General features: G+C 36.9%; 1 protein-coding gene across 2 annotated transcripts in view; it reads right to left on the minus strand.

The window, feature by feature from the left end:
- TLL1 (tolloid like 1) overlaps window positions 1-24,282 on the minus strand; it is a 143,725-nt gene that overhangs the window by 65,025 nt on the left and 54,418 nt on the right. Inside the window, exons 2-5 of one of the 2 annotated variants that reach the window (XM_076336561.1) lie at window positions 17,191-17,301; window positions 13,039-13,119; window positions 10,601-10,753; window positions 8,420-8,537 (exon numbers count right to left, since the gene is read on the minus strand). In XM_076336561.1, coding sequence (XP_076192676.1) covers window positions 8,420-8,537; window positions 10,601-10,753; window positions 13,039-13,119; window positions 17,191-17,301 — 463 coding nt within the window. Of the gene's footprint in view, window positions 1-8,419; window positions 8,538-10,600; window positions 10,754-13,038; window positions 13,120-17,190; window positions 17,302-24,282 lie in introns of those variants that run through there. The other variant, XM_076336563.1, reaches the window with a different exon arrangement.

Raw genomic sequence — 24,282 nt, forward strand, 5'->3', positions numbered from 1 at the left:
GTACACTGAATAAATTTTGTCAAACAGTTCCTAGGTCCCAGACTTCAAGTCTTTTAGAAAACATTGTTCCTTATCTTTGAACACTTTGAAGTAAGGATTAAGATGTGGCATTTGCCTTGGCAGTGTACAGGAAGCCGTGGTAGAAAACATAAAAATCAATCAGATTAAGCAATCCACTTTCTGTGAAAGTATGTCACCATTTCCATATTAGGTGAACTTAATGAGTTAGGGCTTCCTACCTATGTTAAGGTCATGTACATCTTGATGGTAATTATGCTATACTGACCTTAACTTATGCAAAGAGATAAAATGCACTGACAATGTCTGATGGTTGTTTTAAAAATAGAAAAGCATAAAATGCACGCAATCTGTGAAAATTCATATTACAGACTTCTAAATATGGATAAAATTCCACTGATTCATGCATAATTCAGGTTGGAAGGGACCTCTGGAGGTCTTCAGTTCAACTTGCTGCTCAAAGCAGGTCAGATATGAAGTCAGACCAGGGTTGCTTAGGTCTTTATCCAGTTGGATCTTGAAAACCTCCAAGGATGGAGACAGCCCAAGCCACTCTGAAAAACCTGCTCCAATGCTTGGCTGTCCACACTGTGAAAAATGTATTCCTTATATCCAAACTGATTCTCTCTTTCTTCATTTTATGCCTGTTGCCTTGCGTTCTCCCACCAAGCACCACCATGAAGAGCCTCCCCGTAGGAACTGGGGGCTGCTGCTGGGTCCCCCTGAAGCCACCTCTTCTCCAACTGAGCAAACCCTGGACCCTCAGCATCTCCTCATAGGGCAAGTGCTCCAGCTCCCGAGCATCTTGGCAGCCTTGTGCTTAAGTCCTTCCAGGTTATTAATATCTTTCTTGTACTGGGGGCCCACAGCTGGATGTGAGGTCTATCTGTGATCTAATAAGTGGCGAGCAGAGAGGGATGATCGCTTCCCTTGAGCCACCAGCTGTGCTTCTGTTCACACAGCCCCAGACGCTGTTGGCTGCCTTTTCTGCCAGGGCCCATGGCCAGCTTCTGCCCAGCTCACTGCCCAATGGCTTTCTCCACAGAGCTGCTCCCCAATCTGGCAGTGCCCAGCCTATCTTGCTCTTCTCCTTTGCAGGTGCAGGGCTTTGCATTTGCCCTTGAACTTCATAAGGTTCCTGTTTCTCCAGCCTGCCTGGGTCCCTCTGGGTGGCAGCTTTACCATTGAGCCTATCATCTGGTTCCCCCCCAGCTTGGTGTCATCTGCAAACTTGATGAGAGCACGTACCATGACCTCTTCATGGGTCATTGATAAAGATGTTAAAAAGGATGGGTCCCAGGATAGGCCCCTGCAATACTGTACTTTCAGTCACAGTCTGAGTCCAAGCCATTAACCACACCCCTCCAAGCCCAACCACACAACTAATTTTAACCTATCTAGTTTTCCATTCATCTATAATCCTACAAAATACACCTTGGAGACTCAACACTTTTAAACACATTTGTTTAAATCCTGGAATTTAATTTGTAATTCAAAACACTTATGATCTGAAATCAACACATGACAGCAGTGCAAGAGATTGATGAGAATAAAGTTAGGACAACCACGCATTATGAAAAAGCAGAACAAATCCTTTAGTTTAACAGAGTTTAAACGCTTCTGCTGAGTCTTCCACTGCATGGAAACTCTGTAGAGAAAAATTGCAAAGCAGAACTAAAGAACATTAATCAATATTTATAGCTTAAAGCAAATCAATAGGTTATTAAAAGACTGCAGGGTGTAGAATACTTAATACTATTTCAATAGTTTTAACATGCTTATGTTATTGACTTCATGTACATTACGTGCTTCAACTAACAAAGACATATTTGGTGGCTTAAAAATTTCCATAGATTTTCAATATAATTTTTGCATGGTGATACTTTGGAGACAAATGGAGAAAAAGGAGAAAGTGAAAAAATAATAAATAATTACTCCAAATAGTACTGTCTATGATTTCTCCAGCTCTGCTTTTATTGACACTATTCACAATAAGGGCAAAAGAATAAAGCAACAATTTAACTACAGTCTATCTCTTCCTGTCCTTTTTACTTCATTTGGACCAAAAGAGTGTTTAACATTTTAAGGTTGCACACTGTAACTTGGAAACGGTCAGGCAACAGCTGTGCAATAATAGCAGAACACCAAAATGGCTAATATAACACATTAAGTTATTAAGACAATTTGGTTTTATAAGAAAATATGGTAAATAAATACCTAATTAACCAATTTACCAAATACAATTAACAATACCAAAAAGTTGATTATTTCTCAAAAACACAGGTGCTTAAGATCACCTCTGAAAGCTTTTACCATTATTTCATAAATCAGCTAGATTTTTAGGTGTTTACACAAATCATTTGACATTTTATTTTATAGTCATAAAAAACAAGATAAGTTGGGTATTATCAAATGTGTGTAGTGACTTTGGGTACCTTATCTGATATATTTGAAAGATGTTTTCTTTTCCGAAGAAAAAAAATTAACTGCAATCTTTTACATAGATTCCTATAGGAATTAGACAACCTATTCCTCTAGGTTATCTAACACTGAACACCTAAAACCCAACACACTGAGAATTATTTTTTTAATGCTGGCCTGCTCCTGAAAACACGCAGCCAGATGAGTATGGTAATTCCCTTACACTGGTTACTTGACACATTTCAAGTACCTCCCAGAAATTATAAACAAATTTACTGAGTGTTTCTTTACACACCAAAGAAAATTAGAATTAACACCAGGTCTTAAAATAACAGCAGCAGTGCACACTCATAGAGGGTCATTAGGATTTGCTAGGTTGAGTGTCATGTCAAGCACACCAGATTCATCCAATTAAGCTGCAAGGTTCTGATCACTTCAACAATTGCACTGAGTCAAAGGGTAAGGAAAACTAAAATAAATAAATAAATCTATGAAAGAAATTAATTTGCAATATCATGGGTTTGACCCCAGGTGTGTTTGGCACAAGGCCAAGACGTCCCTATGCTGTATGAGCACTTGTAATGTCCCTTAAATTGAGTCAACTGGCAGCCTTTAAAGCTCCTCATCTCTTTAATCTTTATTGCACCAGACAGCAGTTAGAGACAGTAACTATTTATGAATCCCTAATTCCATTTAATCAGTCTAGCTGATCAATGATGGCGAGCAAAGAGAAACAAATGACAGAGAGAAAGTTAAATGACTGGAACAATACTCTCATTCTTTTAAGTAATACAGCTACTGTCAAAAATGCTCTTAAATTAATATGAAGGAAGAGAGAAACAGGGTGGTTCAATGTTGCACTTTTTTAAAAAGCTGCACTCTTCAGAACATGATAATATGAAAATCCTCATAGACTGCAACATCAGCTTGCCGTGGCACTGACTGCATGAAGTTGTGGATTAAAAACTGCAGAACTTCATAAGCATACTAGGACTGCATATCGTCACAAAGCAAGAGAAACAAGTTCACAAAATTAATGAACAAAATCTCATTCAAGAAGCAGAGGTTTTTTTTCTTGGTAAAAAAAAATTACCTCTTTCAATCACAAATATAACTCATTCTGTACAAAGGAGATATTGGCTATGACCTGGCTTGATGAATTTGCTTATTGTCAGGGATCAAGATAGTTGTAGTTTCCAAATGTTCTGATTCACTGTCCTAAAAGGACCTGTTGCAATGGCAGAACTGGCTACTGCTTCTTCACCTGCTCAATGGAGATGACCATTCCAATACTACAAAGAACAGCCAGCTGAGTCCATTCCTCAGTTAACAGTTGCCTATCCCAGTGTACTGACAGAAACCACCCCTCATTCAGTTTATGTTAATGCACTGTGTTTCAGACTATGGCAGCTGATGACCTGCACCTTGGTCACACCCATCCTGCAGGCCACGTCACAAACAGCAGAGAAGCTGTGTCAACCGCTGTGGGCAGGAAGAGTGCCAGCTGCTAGAGTTAATTACCACCTGAGAGCATGAGTCAGCCCTAATGCCACAGATTATTTAATACAACTCTGAATTTCTTCTCCCTCCACAAAAGTGACTGAGCACCTTTTATAACAGGTAACGTTTCTTAAAGCTAAAGAATACTGAAAAAGTGTGCCTCGAGCAATGAATTTACCTGTTTCACCAACTTTAAGAACTTGCCTGTAATGTCTATTTAATATACTAGCAAGTTCAAAAAACATTAAAACATTCAGAAGCTGTTCAGTCTACAATGTTTGGAGAAGCACATGAAAGAGATCTGTACCTCAGACAGCTTTGTCAAATACCCATACAAGAAGATACAGCAGTGATTGTAATAAGTCATCTACAGTTTGTCATAAAAAGTACTTAAGTCTTCTGGTGGAGAACAAAAATTGCCACAAAGTCAGATCAAAGGCATGCTGAGATGCCAGAACAATATGACTAATTGTTCTCTTTTTGTCTCACTATATAAAAAGAAGCTCGATCTTGTAACTCAGTAATATTTATTAAGAGCATGTGACTAGAGGCCATTCAGTTTGCTGACTGCATTTTTGGCTTTGCATACAGAGAAGTATACTGACTGTGTCTTCAGGCACTTCCTATCTGATAGGAAGAAACATAAGGATAGAGAAGCAGTAGTGAACAAAGAGTGGTTTGAACCTGTTTACAGATTAAAGTTTTACTTGCCCTAATCAAGTAGTGGCATAAATATTTGCTGTAACAGATATTAATGCCAATGTACACTGCTTTGGTAGAAGAATCATAAACACTATTATCTTAATACCACAATCTTATTCTCACATTTGCAGCTAATGGGTACAAATGACTATCAGTAATTACAAAATTCCAAACTACTAAGTTAGTGCTTCAGCTGTACTAAGAAACAATATTTCAATAATTAACTGTTCTCAAAATCAAGTTAAATAAACAAGACATGATGACAAATAATTATAGTTTAAGACTGCAACAGAAATTATTCTGATGGGAAGGAGGGATACAGCTGTAAAGCTTTTGACATTTTTCCACACAAGCTGCCCATAAGCAAACTAGAGACCCTGATACAAAGGAGGGTATAAAGCTGGTTGGAATATTATATAAAGTGAAGATAGAGATGATGTGCCTTAAACTTGCAGTCTGACAAAAGACTGCTAAATACCATGAAGACAAGTCTGGAATTCATAGCAACTTTAACAGATTAGAGAAGAGATCTGCAAAGGGAAATATGGCATTGTTTGGTGTCCTGAGATGTGCAAAACATGGCACACACTGGAACCAGTGATGGGGTATCAGCACTGTGGAAAGAACTCTGGCACTTATTCAGAGTCACATCCCCGATCGACCACGAGTCAAACTTGGCAGCTCTTGAGAAACAGGGAGGCATCACACTTAGGTACCTACGTGGAAGGAGAGACTACAAGATGTATGAATTAGCTCTAGCACTGGCTCAGCAGAAGTAATGGTTCATCAGGACAAACACGTCCTACTTTTGGATCCTCATTTTCAAGAAAGATGTGGACTAGTTGAAAAGAATTTCAAAGAGAATAACAATGTGATCAAAGGCCTAGAAAACACGACTTACCAGGAAAGATTATATGAATTAGGCTTTTTCTAGCCGAAAGAAAAGAGAACTGAGGGTGGACATAACAGTCTCAAAGTATCTAATAGATTCCTTTAAAAAAGGAAGAGGAATAATTTATTTTCTATGGCCATAGTGAGCAGGAAAAAAAGTTCACATACTTTAATTGTAGCAAGAAATATCTGTTTTAGCTATGACCAAAAACACTACCCCTGACTTCCTACATTTCCTATATTAAGAACACTGAAGCAATTTATTTCCTAGCAGGCTGTGAAGTATTTATTTTTTCAGGTTTTTAGAAACAAGTTAGACAAGCATATATCAGCAATGACATAGGTATAGCTCGCTCTGTCTTAAGAATACATTAGACATCTTTCTGAGATCCCTTGCAGTCCTATGGGTCTATGATAATCAAAACTTATCTCTTGTTCATTGCTGATATATAAACTCTCAACTTTAGGAAGGTCATGTATCTCTGGTAACCAGCTGCTATATTTCAAATATGCTTTTTTCATCGCTGCCCTTCTGGGATGAGCTTCCCATGAACTGCTGCAAGTAGTAATGCATTACACTCCTTCAGAATATCCTTAATGTTTACAAAGGCTCAATAACACTTCACTTGCTAGCGTGCTAATGCTGTCATCTGAGAGGTTTGTAGATATTGTCACCTGAATTTCCACATATATGACTGTATCCGCTGTTTCATTAAATGTGTTATGTTTTGACTGTGTGCTCTTTGGGGCAGGGTTTATCATTTAGTTTTTAATTTGAGCAGTGCTAAGTACAATAAAGCCTCCCTCATCTGTGAATGTTAGCTGCCATGGTACTGCAAACAATAATGACACAATGTGCTAACAAACCAACACAGCAGGGTGCTATGGGAAAGAACTGAGATTAATTTCAATGCGACTGGCTGTGTAGCAGAAAGTGTTTGCAGATGGTTTGGTGTCACTTTTGTCTGGGCAATTTCCATGGAAAATCATGCATCAGCACTGTATGCCAGCAGTTAATGCATAGTGGTTCCTATTCACCCAGAGAAGATACGTTCTTATCTGGCTCTTCTTGAAATTACTTATGGATTCAGGACCCCCAAAAAAAGTCATTCATCTGCCCCTTCTGTTTAGCCTGTTTATTTTATCAGTGGTGGACTGTTCATAGCCACACTCTTCCTTGTTTTTATTTTAAACTTTTTACAGCCTTTGTAAATTATTTGTAATTTGTAAAGTACCCACCAATAAAACAACACTAACTGTAAAGGATAATGGTGATTTTGAAGGTAGATATTGAGTATATTCCAACCGTCTGGTTCGAATTGGTTATAACCCAGCCTTCACCCTGAAGTGACTTGATCTCATGAAGCATCAACCAGCCTAAGGAACAGTGCTTTGGCTGGAGAGATTTTCTGTCGTTTGGCTTTGGGCACTTTGAGGTCATAGAATTTACTTTTCACAAAACCAAGATCTCTGTAGTTATCCCCATACTTCTTTTCTCTTTCTAAAGCACCCGAGACTACTTACACTTTTCACATTGCTTTAAATTCACATTGCTTTCTACCTCTGTGAGTGCAGGGAACCATCACGATTATTCTCTGCTTCCCATTTATCTTCCAGCTGTATGTCAGTATCCCTGAATCCTACCTTATGGCTTGCATCATTAACTAAAATAATAGCCATGCTGGGTCAGAACAAAAGTCCATTTCATTTGGCACTGTTTCTAACAGGGGTCTACAGCAGACCTACAGGAGCACAAGAACATGACAGGCAAGTTCACAGGCGCTCCCCGTAGAATAAGCTCTCCGATTGCAAGGATCTGTGGCTCAGAGACTTTCCAAGTCTAAGCTGATGCCTTTCTTAAAATAACCTAGGAGTGCATTTTATTACATTGTCCTATGCCTTAAGAAGGTCAGGGGTGATTTAAACAGAGAAGTCTATATGTAATTTTATGGGCTATAATTAAATTATGTACTATAATTAAGTACATTCAGGATCATTCCCACAACACAAGGAGGTCCCAAAACTTCTTTTCACAACCTTATCCCATAAAAATTCAAAAGTAGGCATGCAAAGTGTTCGATAATCAGGAAGTTAGCAAGACAGAGCTGTTCGCTGTGGAGCCTACAACCCGAACAGAAGCTGACTATCAGAAGTACAGTATTTCCACAGGTAGTGAGTGCTGCTCTTGGAAAATGAAGATGGTGCACTCAGGAAGTTCACTGACCACTATATAAAATTAAGAATTCTGAGTGGAATAAATAACAAACTTAGCTGACTGAGGCATCTGTGAGCAGAAATATCTGAAGAAGGAACACGGTGATTAATGGAAAGCTGCACTAATGAGTGATAAAACCTGTTTTGTTTACTTTTACACACCAGTGACCTGGAAGAAGGAATTTGCAAAATGGTCATGAATTTGGTGGTTAAACAAATCTGGGCAAGGACAGTCTAACAATAGAAGAGTTAAAATTACAATTAACAACAATTAAGCTGGAAAAGGAATATGGGATAGATATCCATACATAATTCAGCAGTAAACATGTGACAAGGAGAAAGCTAAGAATAAACAAAGGATAAGCCTGAAATACCTTTAGAACAATACATATTAATATTAAAAGCGTGACAGAAAGCCAAATATAAAAGTCTCATATCTGTGTATATACAGCAAGATCATTTTATCTAGAAATAGACAAAAGAGGCATAGCTTCAAAAAGCTACTATACATACTGCTTTCAATGAACCTAAAGCCAAGCAGAACACATGTATCATTTAAATACAGTAACTGTTCATTTTCCTGTGAAGTATATATTCACTTATAACTGCAAAGATGACAAACATAGCCAAACATTGAAAGCACAAGTATCTGTTACCATACATACACACTTACCCACATGGTCTGTATGTAAATACAATATAACTTTCTTCATCGCTTCGTTCAATAAATGTGACACACGTGTACTTTTCCCAGTGCCGCATAGCCTGTTTGAACATGGCGCGCTGGGTGCCTGGAAGAATAATTGTATGGGATGAAATAAGAGACTTCTCTAACTGCGTCTTGTTCCTTAAAATCAGATTTTAATACTAGGAATATAGGCCTGGAAGGAGTCACTGGAACATGAAGTCCTGTGTCCCGGCAGTCACATAGACTGCCAGACTCCAATTAAAGGGATACTCAAACCATCAGCTCGTCACAACATATCTGCCTGCAAGGGGACCAATAGTGCCTGACACACTCTAGCAAACATAAAACCTGCAATAAAAAGCACAGCTATGTTACACCAGAGGAAGACAGCAGAAGAAATCTAGTGTTGCTCATGTGCCTGCATTAGCATAATATTTGCTAAGCAATTTCCCAGATGAAATTATCAAGTGGACCACATTGGGGAAAAAATAGAAAGGAAAAAAAAAACACAAAACAACACTGGGGAACCCTGGATCCTAACTATCTAGTGCGAAGGGGAAAAAAAAGAAAAAAAAAATTAAACAAAACCCTACAGCCTTCAAATCTGGAGATCAATTTAAACTAAGCCATGTAAGCAGGCATACCAGTCAAGGCATTTGATTTTAATAATGCTGTCTTGAACAGGGACCAGCCTCCACTTCTTTACATCAAAACCTTTCAGAAATCAAATGATCCACCAAAAGGGGGAAATTCTTAATTTGGTACAATACTAAGCATACCTAGATATTTGTTTCAAAAATGAGAAACTCATTCAGAAACAATCAAAGCTATACTCTAGATGCAGAAGCAGCCAGGCCATCTCTCATGACAGAACATAAAGCCAGCTAGTATACAGTACTTCAGGTACTATAGCAATGTAATTTCATTGCCTGACAAAAGGCAAGGCTTATTAACTTAGAGGCAGCATCTGAGAATACAGCTGTATTGCTGCTGAGCTGGAAATCCACAAAGAACAGTACTACTTGAATTTGCTAGCACAAACACATCCACCTTGCAGACTTTTGCAAAGATGCACATTACAGCATAGGATAATTAAAAAAACAAACAAACAAACAAAACAATTTTTTAAACTTAAAGACAACAAAACCTCAAAGTACATAAAAACCAGCAAGTTCAAATCATGGCAGGATCCTAAAAATTAAAGGTTATTTCATCCCATCTTGCCCTTTTCTTTTATCCTTAAGCAATATTTGCCAAGCTTTAAAATTTATCTTTCATTATGAAAAAGGTAAAATGTTTAACATGATATGCTTTCATTTAGTTTACTGCCATTATTTCAGAAGATGGTAATCCTAAAGCAAAGGTCACGCTTGGTATAGTACTATATAAATACCCAAACTAAAAGTTTGACTGTAGCTGTCAGTTTGAAAGGAATGACTCTGGTTTCTCCATATACCTATGCATACAACGTGTGACCATTTGCATGTTTCTTTTGATTCCCTGTATTACTGTGCACAATAAATAAGATGTTATTACATATCGTTTCCCATCCATCTTTGCTTTTCTCCCTTCCTTTTTGTTTTAAATTACCTCTTACATGCACATTGATATTGATCCATCTACATTTTTCAGGGATAACAAAGGTTTAAAACTTTTTCTACAGTTTTCTGCTAAGAATTCTATATATTTTGAAGTCAGCCTTTCTTCTTGTCATATATAATGTCTGTGTGTACCCATCTGGAAACCAAACTGAGGAATTACAAAACACATTTGAGTCAGTTTGTTGAGTGAAATCAATTTAGCGGAATACATGTCACACCAGGTAAATTAGTTATATTCACATGCTAAATAGCCTGCATTTTTTAAAAAAACAGATTTCATGACATTCAGTTACTTAGGCTCTTGAAAACAAACATGCAACAAGAAATATTAGGAAAAGAAAAAGAACTTTCCCTTTCTAAAACATAGTTATGCATTTTTATTATGTAGCTTGCCTTTGGGAACAATTTTTTGAGGTATGACTAATATTTTCAGAACAGATGTACTTCAGGCCTGATCCAACAGAAACCCTTCTATTGACTTCCATAGTACGATTTGACTTTAAAAAAAAAAAAGGCAATTAAAAACATTTATATTCCTTCTCCCCATCCAAAGCACAAAGCTTACCAGTGAAATTTCCACCTATTACATATGGAATGACACCTCCTGGCCATATTCTTTCTGTTCGTGATGTAGCAGCTCTGGGAAATCGGTTTTTCTCATTTTTCCCTGAGAATTTTACAGTAGTTCTTCCTTTAGATGTATTATTTTGCTCAAAGCCTGTAATGATAATTAAAACACGAATGAGATCACACACACAAAAAAGAGAACAATTATTTTCCAGCAGGTCAAAGTCAGATTATTTCTTTATGCCCTTTAAAAGTAGGACATTGCTGTTATGCAATAGTCTATCATTACTTAGTTCTCTGAGAAATGCTTGAAGAGTCTAAATCTTCATTTTTCAAACATATCTACAGTAACAATTTGCACATATATTTATCAACATGAAGGCACATTGCATAATTTATCTAAATTTTCTCATTTAATGGTAATAATAATAACAAAAAAAAAAATCACTTTCCCTGTGTATTTATTTTTTCTTTAAATAAATTTGGATTTTTCCAGCAAAGAAGGAAAGACTTTGGACAGACCCAAAGTAATCAAAGCATTCATTGTCCCTGTCATTTTTATTGCAAGATCTGAAAAAAGCAAGTGCATGACCATCCTTAAAGCACTGGATAGAAAGAAGTCAAAGTATTAGATTGGCTTTTATTATCAGGAAGTACAAGGAAAAAATAGATAAATTTGCAAAGTTGTATACACATGGAAAAAGTCAGAGAGGGTCATTTCTCCCTCCGATCTCCATCACCTGTAACTACTACCAGTAGATATATTTTCAGATTAAAATGTGACTTTCATTTTGATAGTAACCCTACTACACTTCAAGATGCAAATATACATTTTTCATAAATGAGCTTTTGGAACCCTATGGATAAGTATGACTCATGGCTGGAATTTCTTTACAAGACCAAAAAATGCCTGCTATTTTCAGAGATATTACCACCATTTGTCCCATTACAGTTAAATCTTTCCCAAATCAGCTGAAACTTACTGTGACAACAGAAGAGGATAAGGGTAGTTAGACAAGGATTTGCACACCATAATGGGGTTAGCTGTTGTCTTCCTAAGCAATTTATAAGTTAGTATGAACATTAGGGCAGCTGATTAAAATGGATCACTTGAAAGACGGTCAACAAATCCTACTCAGTGGGGTTGAATTCTTATTCCTCATTGAAGGGTACACCTTCCCTCTGTGAGTATCCCCTGTGATACCAGTTCCACCTAAGCGTTAATGGGTATGTCAGGATCAGGGAGGATTCCAGGGCAGGATCCTGGTATAGTATCTTGGCATAGCCCCAGGGCTGGGAGAGCAGCAGAAGGAAGAAAGGGAAGAAGCTACAGTACAAGGTAGGGAGAAAGTTCTTGGTGCACAAGGAGAAAATCTGACTTTGTAACAATTAACACATAACTTAAATTATATCAGGAATGATATAGAAAATGTAAGGGTGTAAAAAAACCACTCAGGTAAAGCAGACAACTTACCCTTGCATTAAATAAGCGTGTAAATGAGAAATACACAACAGCCTACAACACAGGTAGAAACTTCAGAGAAAAACTATTGTTACACTTAATATGGAGTCATTACTGAACCACTTCACATGTTAATATAGATGTTTTACCATTTAAAATTATTTTTATCAACTTTACTTTGAACTAGAAGAAGAAATTTATGCCAAATTGCATGCAAAAGATGACAAGCATTTATGCAATACTAAAATTGTAATTCTTTTATAAAGAATGATGATTATACACCAGAGCACATCTGCAAAGGCAGTTACTGTGCTCTAGTTAATCTTACAAGATATGCAGTGATGCGTTTAGACATAATGTGGTGTGACTACAATGGAGTTTCACATATTTTCCTTTTTGAGATTAAGGTTTCATGACATTAGTCACAGCTCCTTGCATCAAATACAGTGAGTAAACTCAACCAGTATTAATGGGGATTCCACTTATATAGCCCGCTGAATTCAACTACGTTCATACTGACAAGGGTATGATTAGTATAAAAATGTGTTTGTTCAGTGTAACGCACCATAAATGCTTCAATCACAATATGAATGACCAGAATGCCCCAACTGGATCCAGAAAAAAACCCCGTATAATTAGCAGCTATGCCGCATAGCCTACCTGTACTGAAAAGAGATTGTATTGATATCAGTTGAACTGATAACTGTGAACACAGACATACGAAAAAGCTAAGGAACCTTTAATATAAGATTTAAAGCTACATATTTTAGCTTCCAGATTTGATACTGGAAATAGACCTCTAAGAAAATGCAGCAAAGAGCAAATCTCTTCATTACTATTCTTGTACTATTTATTTTATAGTTTGTTTATGCCAATAGTAAAACAGAAAGGCTTTAAAATGTTAAAGCACTATCATCAGTAATGTTCATGACACATTATATCAGGCAACCTGCTAATTTAAACAGTGAAAATACCAGAGCCAAATCTTCTTATCCTGTCTATAAGCTGATAGAGGGCACCTCGTTTTTTTGACATCCCATGCTCTCCAAAGCCACCTTTAAAAAGGAAAGAAAAGAAAAAAAAGGAATTTTACAAAAGTTAAAAACATGGAATCTTACACCTACAGCAACTATATAGCCTGGAGAGATTAGAAAATACCCCGTAAAAGCTGCAATGCTGTTTTTAAGGAAGTTCAACATTCTTCAATGACTCGCATACAAATTCTTCAAGTATTCTTGACAATGAAAAAACCCCACATTTTTAGCTGAAAAAAATTCTAATATGCATTCCAGAATGTAAGCCAACATGTCTTTGTTATTCAGACAAGTCATGACAATTACATCATCTAATTATTATTTGGAGCTTTTTTTTCTTCCTGATGACCTTGACATCCTCAGAGCCATATTGATTGACAGCTAAAAGCCTTACTCTCTCAGAAATTTCCTGAATGCATGCCATAATCTTCTCATTTCAAGGGAGGGGAAAGAGGGAAAGCAAACACCCAAAGTTTCATCAGAAAAAAAATACCAGAACTGATACAAACTTAATATGGCTGATTTTACCATGAAAGATTTGGTTTTCTTTGTCAGCATGCAAATAGATGTCAATGCACTCTAAGGCTTTGAAACATCACATGCCGGTGTATATTGCAGTGAGACCTCACAGGCATATATATGTCTGCATCATTTCAGCAATCAATGAGCAAGAAAAACTAAGCTATTAAGTAGCTGATTTTAACATTTACCATGCCATTTACAGAAATGCAACACATTTCTAGGTTTACTGCGTACATTTGATGCATCTGCCACATACTCCCTTCACATACAATCCTTTTGTGGCTGCAAGTGCCTTTGCAAACACCAGTAAACCAGAAGAAAGAACACTGATAATACTGCACTAGTCAATAAATCACTCAGAATTGTTCAGAGAGTTTTGCGATTTTCAGAAGTTTATAGTAGGTTGTATTTTAAAATTCAGTATCTGTTATAGGACAAGAGAGTTTTCAAACTACTTTTACAACAGCAAAAATAAAAAGATAGAAATAAAAGGACCATTGGAACCTCCAATCACGACTGAAAAGACCTTTCCCAACTTCCCATAGAAACTTTCCATATATATGTGGAAAATATATTTATTAAACAGCAACTTAAAATCATATTACAGATGAGAAAATTCCATATAAGGCAAGTGAGTTTGTGTGGCTGCTCAGTGAATAACAATGTGCCTAATTATTTGGATTACACTGTCACATAGTTGCTGGCTCCCTTGAGAAAAATTTTCCAAATTTTTTAAAACATTTTAGATAGATGATGTAATAGTTCAACACATTCCTTTCCAACAAGTTACATGGTAACTTTAATATACACTACAGAGAATATAACAGTTCCATTCCTTGTATTGATCATCATTAATGTAATTGTCTCTCATGTTAACATTCATCTTCTAAAAAAAGGCATATAGCTAAAGATTCCAAACAAATATTAAAAAAATCCTTAAAAGCATCAGCTGTCATAGACATAACAGAAAAAACCCCAAAGAATCCATTATTTACTTGAAGAAACTATTATACCATAATTATTTCTAGAAAAAAATGTATTAAACTGATTTCTGTGTTAACACAGCCTGTGTATTCCATTTAGTGAAAAACTGAAGAAGAAAAAGTATCACACATAACTAATCTGTCTTATATGAATAATATACAGCCTTGCCAAGCCACAGTCTAAAAAAAGTTTTAAAAAAAAAAAAAAATCGTATTTGCTGCATCTTCTCATACTTCAGGCGGGAGAAAGAAGGAGGATACTTTTGGCAGTTTAGACTCATAATAATATACGCATAACAATTTTATCAGTTTTACTGTTGTTTCTGTTTACAATGATTATGCGTATTGCTTGGACAAAGTGACAAATAAAATGACAGAGCCACACCCTGAGAAGCTCACAGATTAAGTATCTGACCCTGCAAATGTAGGCAGATAATCCTCACCAAAAGGAGTAGTTCACATAATGTGAGTCAGAGCCTGTGAGCCTCAGGATTTTTAATTAGTAGCTGCAATGAAAAATGCGACTCCGCAACTCCACCTTGATGGTTTACAGCCAAGTATCCAACCCTTCTACGTGATGTCACCTTTAGTTTGTGAAGGTCAACAACAGAAAGTGCTCAGAAATCAAGCTTGTAGTTAATTGTCATTGTGTCTGTAAGTATGGTAAAAATATTAATTTGTTTTCTATTTTAGACATTTTACGTTCCTTTTCCAGTTGCTACCTAGTATCAACTAGTTAGTTGTCAGCAATTTACTCTTTTGGAAATTAGAGGGAAAAAAGCACACTAGGCTGTGCAGTTTGCAAAAACAGGCTAAACTCCTAGTTTATGCATCAAAATGCTGTAAGTTTAGAAGAATAATTACATATGTAAAGCGTAAAATTGAGTTCTCCAACTCTGTTTTTAGAAAAATCAAGAATGCTGAGGGTTCACTGAGAGCCATTACAAAATCATTAACTTAGCAGAGTTTGTTCTCCAAAGTCCAGTCCCACTGACCATTGCAGTTGCATTGATTCCTCTTGTGCAATAAAGGTAGAAAAATGCGATCCCAATGTGTTAGTAATCCTCAGTAGGATGACTCAATATCCTGAATAGGATACTGTCCACATGAAAAGATAATGCACAAATCTCAAGACAGGTAAGGAAAGAAAATTAAATAATAGAATATTAAATATTATTTAAAAATAGCTTAGAAACTTATATTCTTTCTGTGGCAATTGACAAAAAAATAACTGTGCCATTAAAAAAGAATAGAAAAGCAAGAAGAAAAAGGAAAGTCAGGAGGCCAAAGAAATCACTTGACTGCATCCACTTTAAGGGGAAATGACTGACCTTGCTCTCTACATTTTGTCAGCAAAACTAGCGCCTGAAATACCTTCAAAGCCAATTAAAACTATTTGTTTGGGGGAAAGGGGGGCAGGGAAACTGCTGACTCTATTAACATTTTAAAATCCAGTCTTGATCTAGAAAGGATCAAAGGTGTTCCTGCCTTGAAAAAACAAGTGGCTTTAAAAGGAGATAAAATAAATTTTCAAGTTGATATAAAAATAGTCTAATCACAACATCTAACTAGGAAGAGTAAAAATATTTTAAATATATCGATATTGAAAGGTTAAGTTTAAAATTGCTTCTTTGGTCTGAAAAATTCCTCAAAGTGATCCTTATTTCCACATATCAGGAATCATCAAGTTAATAGTAGCTCAGGTCAGGAACATATAGAATATGCTTAATAGAAAATAAATTTCAATTATGCATTTATACATTTCCTAATAGCATTTTTTCCACACTTTTCCTACGTAACTTGGGTTTTTTGGTACCATAACCTGAAAGTTTACAAATTCTCAGTTATGAATTTACAAATCGGAGCCTGAAAGCATAAATTTTCTTAGACATTAGACAGACATCCATTTAGACATGGACTATGTTTTCTCTCTCTCTCACACACATATATATATTTACATGCAAGTAATATCTCTTTATCTATCTGTTTGAATATCCAACTGCTTGTGTTAATCAGATTGCGGCTTCTGGCACTAATACACTGAATGTTAACAATAGCAAATAAACATATATTAAAATGTCAGATAAATAGCTTCTTTTTAGACAATGCAAATTCTAGCAAGGATGACATGTTCTTGCGTTGCTTCTAGATCTGAGTGGAACTGAAAAAAGAGCAAAAAGAGGAGTTGTAATCCAAGACTCCCAGTCTCGCCTCCAGGATTCCACATATGTTCTCCATAGGGCATTTGGGCTCTGCTATTGGGAACTTTTAGTGACGAAAGCAAAGCTTTGTACAATTTCCTTTCCCACATGACCACCTGCAGAGTGGACTTACAGTTCCTACCAGCTTCTGCTCTTCAGTTCAACAAGATATTTTTAATCAGAAATGCCAGAATAAAATTAAAATTTTAGTTTTTCTCTTTCCTTCCCTAAAACAAATCTATACTCATTGCTTAATAACTTTTTAAAGTGTAAACTAATATTACCCAAAACATTATACTGACTTTCTACATTTAAAACAGACATTGCCTTCTATGCAGAAGTAAATAACAGGAAAAATAAGTTAAAACAAGTTTGAAATATCATACCTGTGTTATGGCCAAGTCTTTCGTTGGAGTGCTGTGTAAGGTCAATCGTCCTGTCAATTTGAAAGATTTTTAAGTCTTCATCATCTAAGGCAATATCTCCCCAAAAGACAGCTTTAAATAAAAAAGAGCTCAATTTAATTAAAGAATTTATTTAGACATTAAAACCAACCTGAAGACTATAATGCCATGTTACAACCCTTGGGAAAATATATGACAAATACATATTTATATCGCATATATTTGCTTGCTGATGTATATTTTATACAAAGAAAGAAAACTACCTAGAAAAAGACAAATAATTTGTTTCAGTATTCTCCTGAACTCTTACAGTCTTCAATTTCTTTACACATTGCCTAAATGCAATCATTTAAATGTAATTTCAATCCATTAAAAAATTTTCAGCATGTGTTGTTTTCTGTAAGTAAATACAACAAAGCATAAAAGACACTGAAGTATGTTAACATTTGAACTATGAAGTCAAAAATGTATAGTACTGAGAAAATACAACCTTTATATTTCCTAACATCTTCCTGAAAATGAGAATTATTTGAAGTAATTTTTATTATGTTCCAATCACTTTCTATATTGCATTATGTTTGTCTCAGAGAATTAATATGTTTAGCTGTTTTCTGTTAAGCTGAGTGAAAAAAAACAAACCTTTATTTTTCATTTTCCTCCTGGTTTATTTGTATGCTTTCCTTTTATAGTTAATCTCACTATTAGGATTCTTTCAAATATGTTGCTTTTCAAAGCTCCACTCTCTCTTTCTTCTTTTTAACCCTTCTTTGGCCTTTTTGGTGGGTTTCTTCTTCTCTCTTTTCCTGTTCTCTTTCAGGCTCTCTCAGTTTTTTTCTGTTTGACTTTTGCATAGCTAACTCATCTTCCCTAAGCTACCATCACAACTCAGTGAACCAAGATATAGGCCCACTTGCAAGAATTCGGGATCTATAACCTCAGTCTTTCATCTCTGCCTATTTTTGCTGAGATTTTATCCTGAGATCTCCCTGCCACCTCAGACTTATCATTAAAGCCGAACTCAACACCAAATCCTCAACTGCTGTGAATGAAGTCAACAGAGCATATACCAATTAACATGAGCTGAAGTGGTTGTTTATTATCGTTATCCAAATTCTTCCTTTTCCCTCTCTTCACTGCCTCTGTCAATAGCTCTATTATTTGTCCCCTCAGAGTCACAAAACCCCTGGGTTCAATCTTGGTGTCATCTTCAACTGTTTCCCTCCTTTCCCCCATCCAGGAAGACATCACTAACTCTGCCTGGTTGTTCATTATACAGTTCCACAGCAAACTGCTTTCTGCGCTTCCATACAACTAAAACCTTGTCCAAAGTTCAGCTGTTACCATATCATTCTCTCTGGTCTACTTCCATTCAAACTGATCCTACACATTACTGTTAACCAGTATTCTTTTTCTTTGTCTGTTCTTTATATCACTTTGTAGAGACCATTCATCAGATAATATTCTCAGTAGTTTCATGTTGCTGCAAAAGTTACCATTTTCTTATTTACTGATGCTTACATTCATTAGTATTTAATCAAATCTGTATCAAGAAAGTCTTTACTTAAGCAAAAAGATATGTATTTCTAAAGAACTCCCAGATATTACATTACTTCCTCCTATGCCCATTCTTCTTGAACACAAGGCACCTAGGAGAAATCACATTGAAAATGGCTTCGGTCTGCCTTGTAAAATACCTTAAAAAAAAATAGATAGCCCACACAGAGTTCCAAAATGAAAATGAAACTTTTCAATTAAAACCATAACCAATATCTTATGTCTTCCCTAAATATGGATATTTTCATGTATATAATTTTTTTTACACAAAAAGATAATGTTTCTTAGAAACCACAAGAATTTGAGATCATTTCTGAAACTGTTCAGTCACTTCTAACACATTTCTGAACACTCCCCTTCCAAGGGTCACTATTTCCTTATGTTCACATCGGGGACATCTTTCCTCTGGCTAGCCTGTTCTCACCAGTGATAGTTTTTACCACCAGGTCAAGAGACAGGGCTAGTGGCAGCTCTAGATTCCCCCACACACACACCCCTTAAGCTTCTAGGAAAAAGATCTCAAATTGTCAGGGTTTTTAACAGTGAGCGGAGAAAGTCAGTAGTCTCCATCTGACTTGAGTTAAATATTATTTTTTATCACTATTATAAACACCTTCTAGAGATTTCTCTTGAATGTCATTCATAACAGGGGCCACTGTATAAGCACAATGTAAGATTGCAAACTTTAATAAACAGAACAGAAAATGGTAAGAGGAAGAAACCATTAACATTTCAGTCTACAAAGACATGATGTGCCCCAGCAGAGGTCACACAGGTTGTCCACACCAGACTCGAGGAAGTGCTAAAGCTTAATAGCAAGCCCATTTTTCTTTCCTGGTAATACTGAGAGTTAACAAAAGGAAGGTTCTGAATTAACAATAGCTGATGCAAAAAATAAGTCACTGACAGAAATGTATTAGCAGAAATCACTTTGGTTGCAATGTGTAATATTGAATATTCATATAAATATGAATATTCATATAAATATGAAAACCCAAGGCAAATCGAACTTCAGAAAAATAATAAAGTAGAAAAACATTGGTGGAAAAAATCCTCCCTACTCTTGATGATGCATCGTTATCACTTCACTGTGGTAACATTCACTTTGCCCCGAAAATACAAATAGAAAAGACTAAACCCTGTGAATTTGTCTGACAAACGCATTGAATTTGTGAGCACATATATAAAATATACCTCAGCATTCAGGCAAGGTACAGTAACTCTGTCTGTTGGGTTAGAAAGGAAAACAAAGCTATGATATTTTTGTTAAACATCTGGACTGCTAGCTAGGTTTTGATTAGCAGCTAAGCACAAGGTTAAGTTTAACAATAATATAACCATGGTAATATAACAATAAGTGCTGATGCAAGTTTAATGTAGTTGTAAACAAGCAATCTGTGTGACCAATAGAAGCTAGGTTCTCTAATGTATTAACTACATATGAGTTAACACTGAAGAAAGAAATATAGATAATTGTTTAAAAGTATAACGGAAAGTTTGGAGCTTTCTTCAGGCCACTGGTTTTTTTGATGCAAGGCAATTTTGTTTTGTAGAAAAAGACAAACGTGTAAAAGAAACACGATGAAAGGCAGAAACCTTGATAGAATTAACTCATTTGACTTTAGCAACAATTTAATAATTATCACTTTACTTTTACTGAAATAAACCTGTGATTTTCTGAATTAATTTCAGTGCAACTGGGAAGATATATACCTAGCAAAAGAAACAACAGTTAACTGGATGCTATTTAACTTCAATATAGTCCAAACAATTGGCAACTGAAACAAAAAGGGAGCTGATTAACTGCTTTTTAAAAAATACACCTTTTTTCCAATGAAAGGTCTGCACTGAATATAAATTCTGCCCTTCAAAGCCTGAAGCACAACCCCACCTGAATTATCAAAAAAAATAAAAACAGGTATCTCCCACAACTGTTAAAAGTATCCTTTAATTTTTTTGAATGCCTGTGTAAGTGTCAAACTATTTTGTAACTAGAGAAGACCGTATTTTTATCTCCTACCTTAAAATTTTTATGGCCTGAAACTATCTGAAGAAATCATTCTGTATACTTCATCATGTCACACACCAATCTTAACCTTATAGAAAGCAAGAGGAGGATTGTTTGGGTATGCAAGGCATTATGTTAAAGACTTTGCTAAGAGCATGTTAGGATTAAGAGCTTTATTAGCTCGCTCTAAGGAACTTCTGACAGAATTGACCTGTTCAGCTCTGCACCTCTATCATTTTTCACAGATATTTAATTCATAATTTTCATCCAGAAAATTAACAAGAATATGATAACCAATTCACTTAGCATGAAAAAAAAAAAAAAACAAAACCAAAAACCAAACAAAAGGATGGAATAACTTTCAAAATCATAGAATCATAGAATCACTGAGGTTGGAAAAGACCTCTAAGATCATCGAGTCCAACCGTCAACCCAACACCACCATGTCCACTAAACCATGTCCCTAAGTGCCTCATCTACTCATCTTTTAAATACCTCCAGGGATGGGGACTCCACCACTTCCCTGGGCAGCCTGTTCCAATGTTTCACCACTCTTTCAGTAAAGACATTTTTCCTCATGCCCAATCTAAACCTCCCCTGCCGCAACTTGAGGCCATTTCCTCTCATCCTATCGCTAGTTACTTGGGAGAAGAGACCGACACCCACCTCGCTACAACCTCCTTTCAGGTAGCTGTAGAGAGCAATGAGGTCTCCCCTCAGCCTCCTCTTCTCCAGGCTAAACAACCCCAGTTCCCTCAGCCGCTCCTCATAAGACTTGTTCTTCAGACCCCTCACCAGCCTCGTTGCCCTTCTCTGGACACGCTCCAGCACCTCAACGTCCTTCTTGTAGTGAGGGGCCCAAAACTGAACACAGTATTCGAGGTGCGGCCTCACCAGGGCCGAGTCCAGGGGCACGATCACTTCCCTACTCCTCCTGGCCACACTATTTCTGATACAGGCCAGGATGCCATTGGCCTTCTTGGCTGCCTGGGCACACTGCCGGCTCATGTTCAGCCGGCTGTCAACCAGCACCCCCAGGTCCTTTTCCGACAGGCAGCTTTCCAGCCACTCTTCCCCAAGCCTGTAGCGCTGCATGGGGTTGTTGTGGCCCAAGTGCAGGACCCGGCACTTGGCCTTGTTGAATCTCATACAGTTGGCCTGAGCCCATCGATCCAGCCTGTCCAGGTCCCTCTGCAGAGCCTTCCTACCCTCGAGCAGATCAACACTCCTGCCCAACTTGGTGTTGTCTGCAAACTTCCTGAGGGAGCACTCGATCCCCTCATTCAGATCATTGATAAAGATATTGAACAAGACTGGCCCCAAAACTGAGCCCTGGGGAACACCACTCGTGACCGGCCGCCAACTGGATGTAACTCCATTCACCACAACTCTCTGGGCCCGGCCGTCCAGCCAGTTTTTGACCCAGCGCAGAGTCCACCTGTCTAAGCCGTGAGCCGCCAGCTTCTCGAGGAGAATGCTGTGGGAGACGGTGTCAAAGGCCTTGCTGAAGTCCAGGCAGACCACATCCACAGCTTTTCCCTCATCCACTAGGCGGGTCACCTGGTCATAGAAGGAGATCAGGTTGGTCAAGCAGGACCTGCCTCTCATGAACCCGTGCTGGCTGGGCCTGATCCCCTGGTTGTCCCACTCATGCCTTGTGAGCGCCCTCAAGATGAACCGCTCCATAATCTTCCCCAGCACCGAGGTGAGGCTGACAGGCCTGTAGTTCCCCGGATCCTCCTTCTGGCCCTTCTTGTAGATGGGCGTCACATTGGCAAGCCTAATGATCCAAAAAATGATCCAAACAGAACTTTAATGAACCTCTACTTATTTCAGGTTGCTTCATATTATCTCTTATCCTATCTATCTATCCAGTGATCAGGAAAATTTGATGTTTACAGGCAGCTTTTTCATTTCATTTGAAAATGCAAGATTGACAATAAACTTAGGAAAAATCTGTTGAAAATCTGAGACAGCATTAATTACAGGGGGAAAGTATTTCAAATATTTTTTTATTATATATAGGTTCTTAATAAAAAAGAAAATGGATCTTTTTGTCCAATACTTGATAAACAGATATATACCTGTTATACCAAATTTCATGTAACTGTTTTTATTGTGGGGTTTTTTATGTTTTATATGGTCATTTATGCATTTACACAAATTCAGAGACAATACATGCAATTTCAGAAAGATGGACACAAACTGATTATGCAGTAGAAGTATGTTTTTCTGCAACAGTGGAGAAGGATTTATGTGGAGCTGTTAAAACAGAAAATACTCTTCAGCAGCAGATGCAGTTTTGCTTTCAGAAAATTCAAAGCCCTCAGCCAAACATCACCTTCAAAAAAAGTCTTATTTTATTAAAAGACAAAACACTGCCATGTAAAGCAGCTAAGTTTTTTACATGTAAACAATCAGCTTACAAGCACGAAAACAAACAGGAGCATAAGTAGGTTGTAAAAGGTATCTGCCATCCAGAGAAACACACCTTAATATTACCACACAAGTAATGTGACTGGAAAGGAAAAATAAGGTGATCTATAAAATACAGATCAAGCACAGGAACTACAGCTACATTCTACTACTTGTAACAGGAACTATTATTTTTTCATAAATAATTAAGATTCATCTGCAAAGCTCTCTCTGCTAATCTACTCTGTTCCAAGACGACCATCACCGCATCAAATATCCAGTATTCTAAAGGAACAAAATATGTTACTAAGAATAGGAAATAAATAATTAAGAAAAAAAAGATATTAAAACTATTTTAAGTATATGGATGTACACACATGGTGTGAGTCAATTACCATATACAGTTAGGACAAAAAAGGCTTTCATGACTTTCTAGAAGGTGGTCGGAAGTCCATGGAACAAGAAAGAAATCATGTGGTTAAATCCATAGGGCTGCAATATGAGGTAGGATGGCTCATTCTGGGATTTGAATTATCAATTAGCATGTAAGTCTGCAAAATATATACAGGAGTATATTCCTTATAATTGCAATAACAAAATTCTCCTCATCAAACTTCCTTCATCATTTGTCCTACAATTATTTATTCTTAAAACTCAAATCATAAACAGCCATTTTTTTTTAATAAAATACATTCCCGATAGTGTATTCATACTGATATTAGTAACAAAGTATAAAATGCAACTAAGTAAAGATTGCTAGCGTTTGCCCCTACAGCACAGCAGCGCAGCAGAAGAAAACCAGCTCTACCTTGGGATAAGTCAGGAGCACCCAGCTACCAAGGACAGCTCTAAGGGACCGACACCGCCAGAGACCACTACGATCCAGAAACCATTTTCATAACGTGATTTGTTCTGATGACCGTGCAGGCTAGAAAAGTGTTCAACTCGGGTACAACTTTCCCACATTTGGAAAGCTTGTGAAAATAAGATTAGAGAAATTCTTTCTTTGACTTTCTCAAACTGAGATATAAACTGTGATCAGCCACACAGGTATTCTCTTGTTCTGTGAGCAGATGCAGAATTGTGACAGGGGGATT

The sequence above is a fragment of the Aptenodytes patagonicus genome, chromosome 4, assembly GCF_965638725.1.
Source record: "Aptenodytes patagonicus chromosome 4, bAptPat1.pri.cur, whole genome shotgun sequence".
Lineage (NCBI taxonomy): Eukaryota > Metazoa > Chordata > Aves > Sphenisciformes > Spheniscidae > Aptenodytes > Aptenodytes patagonicus.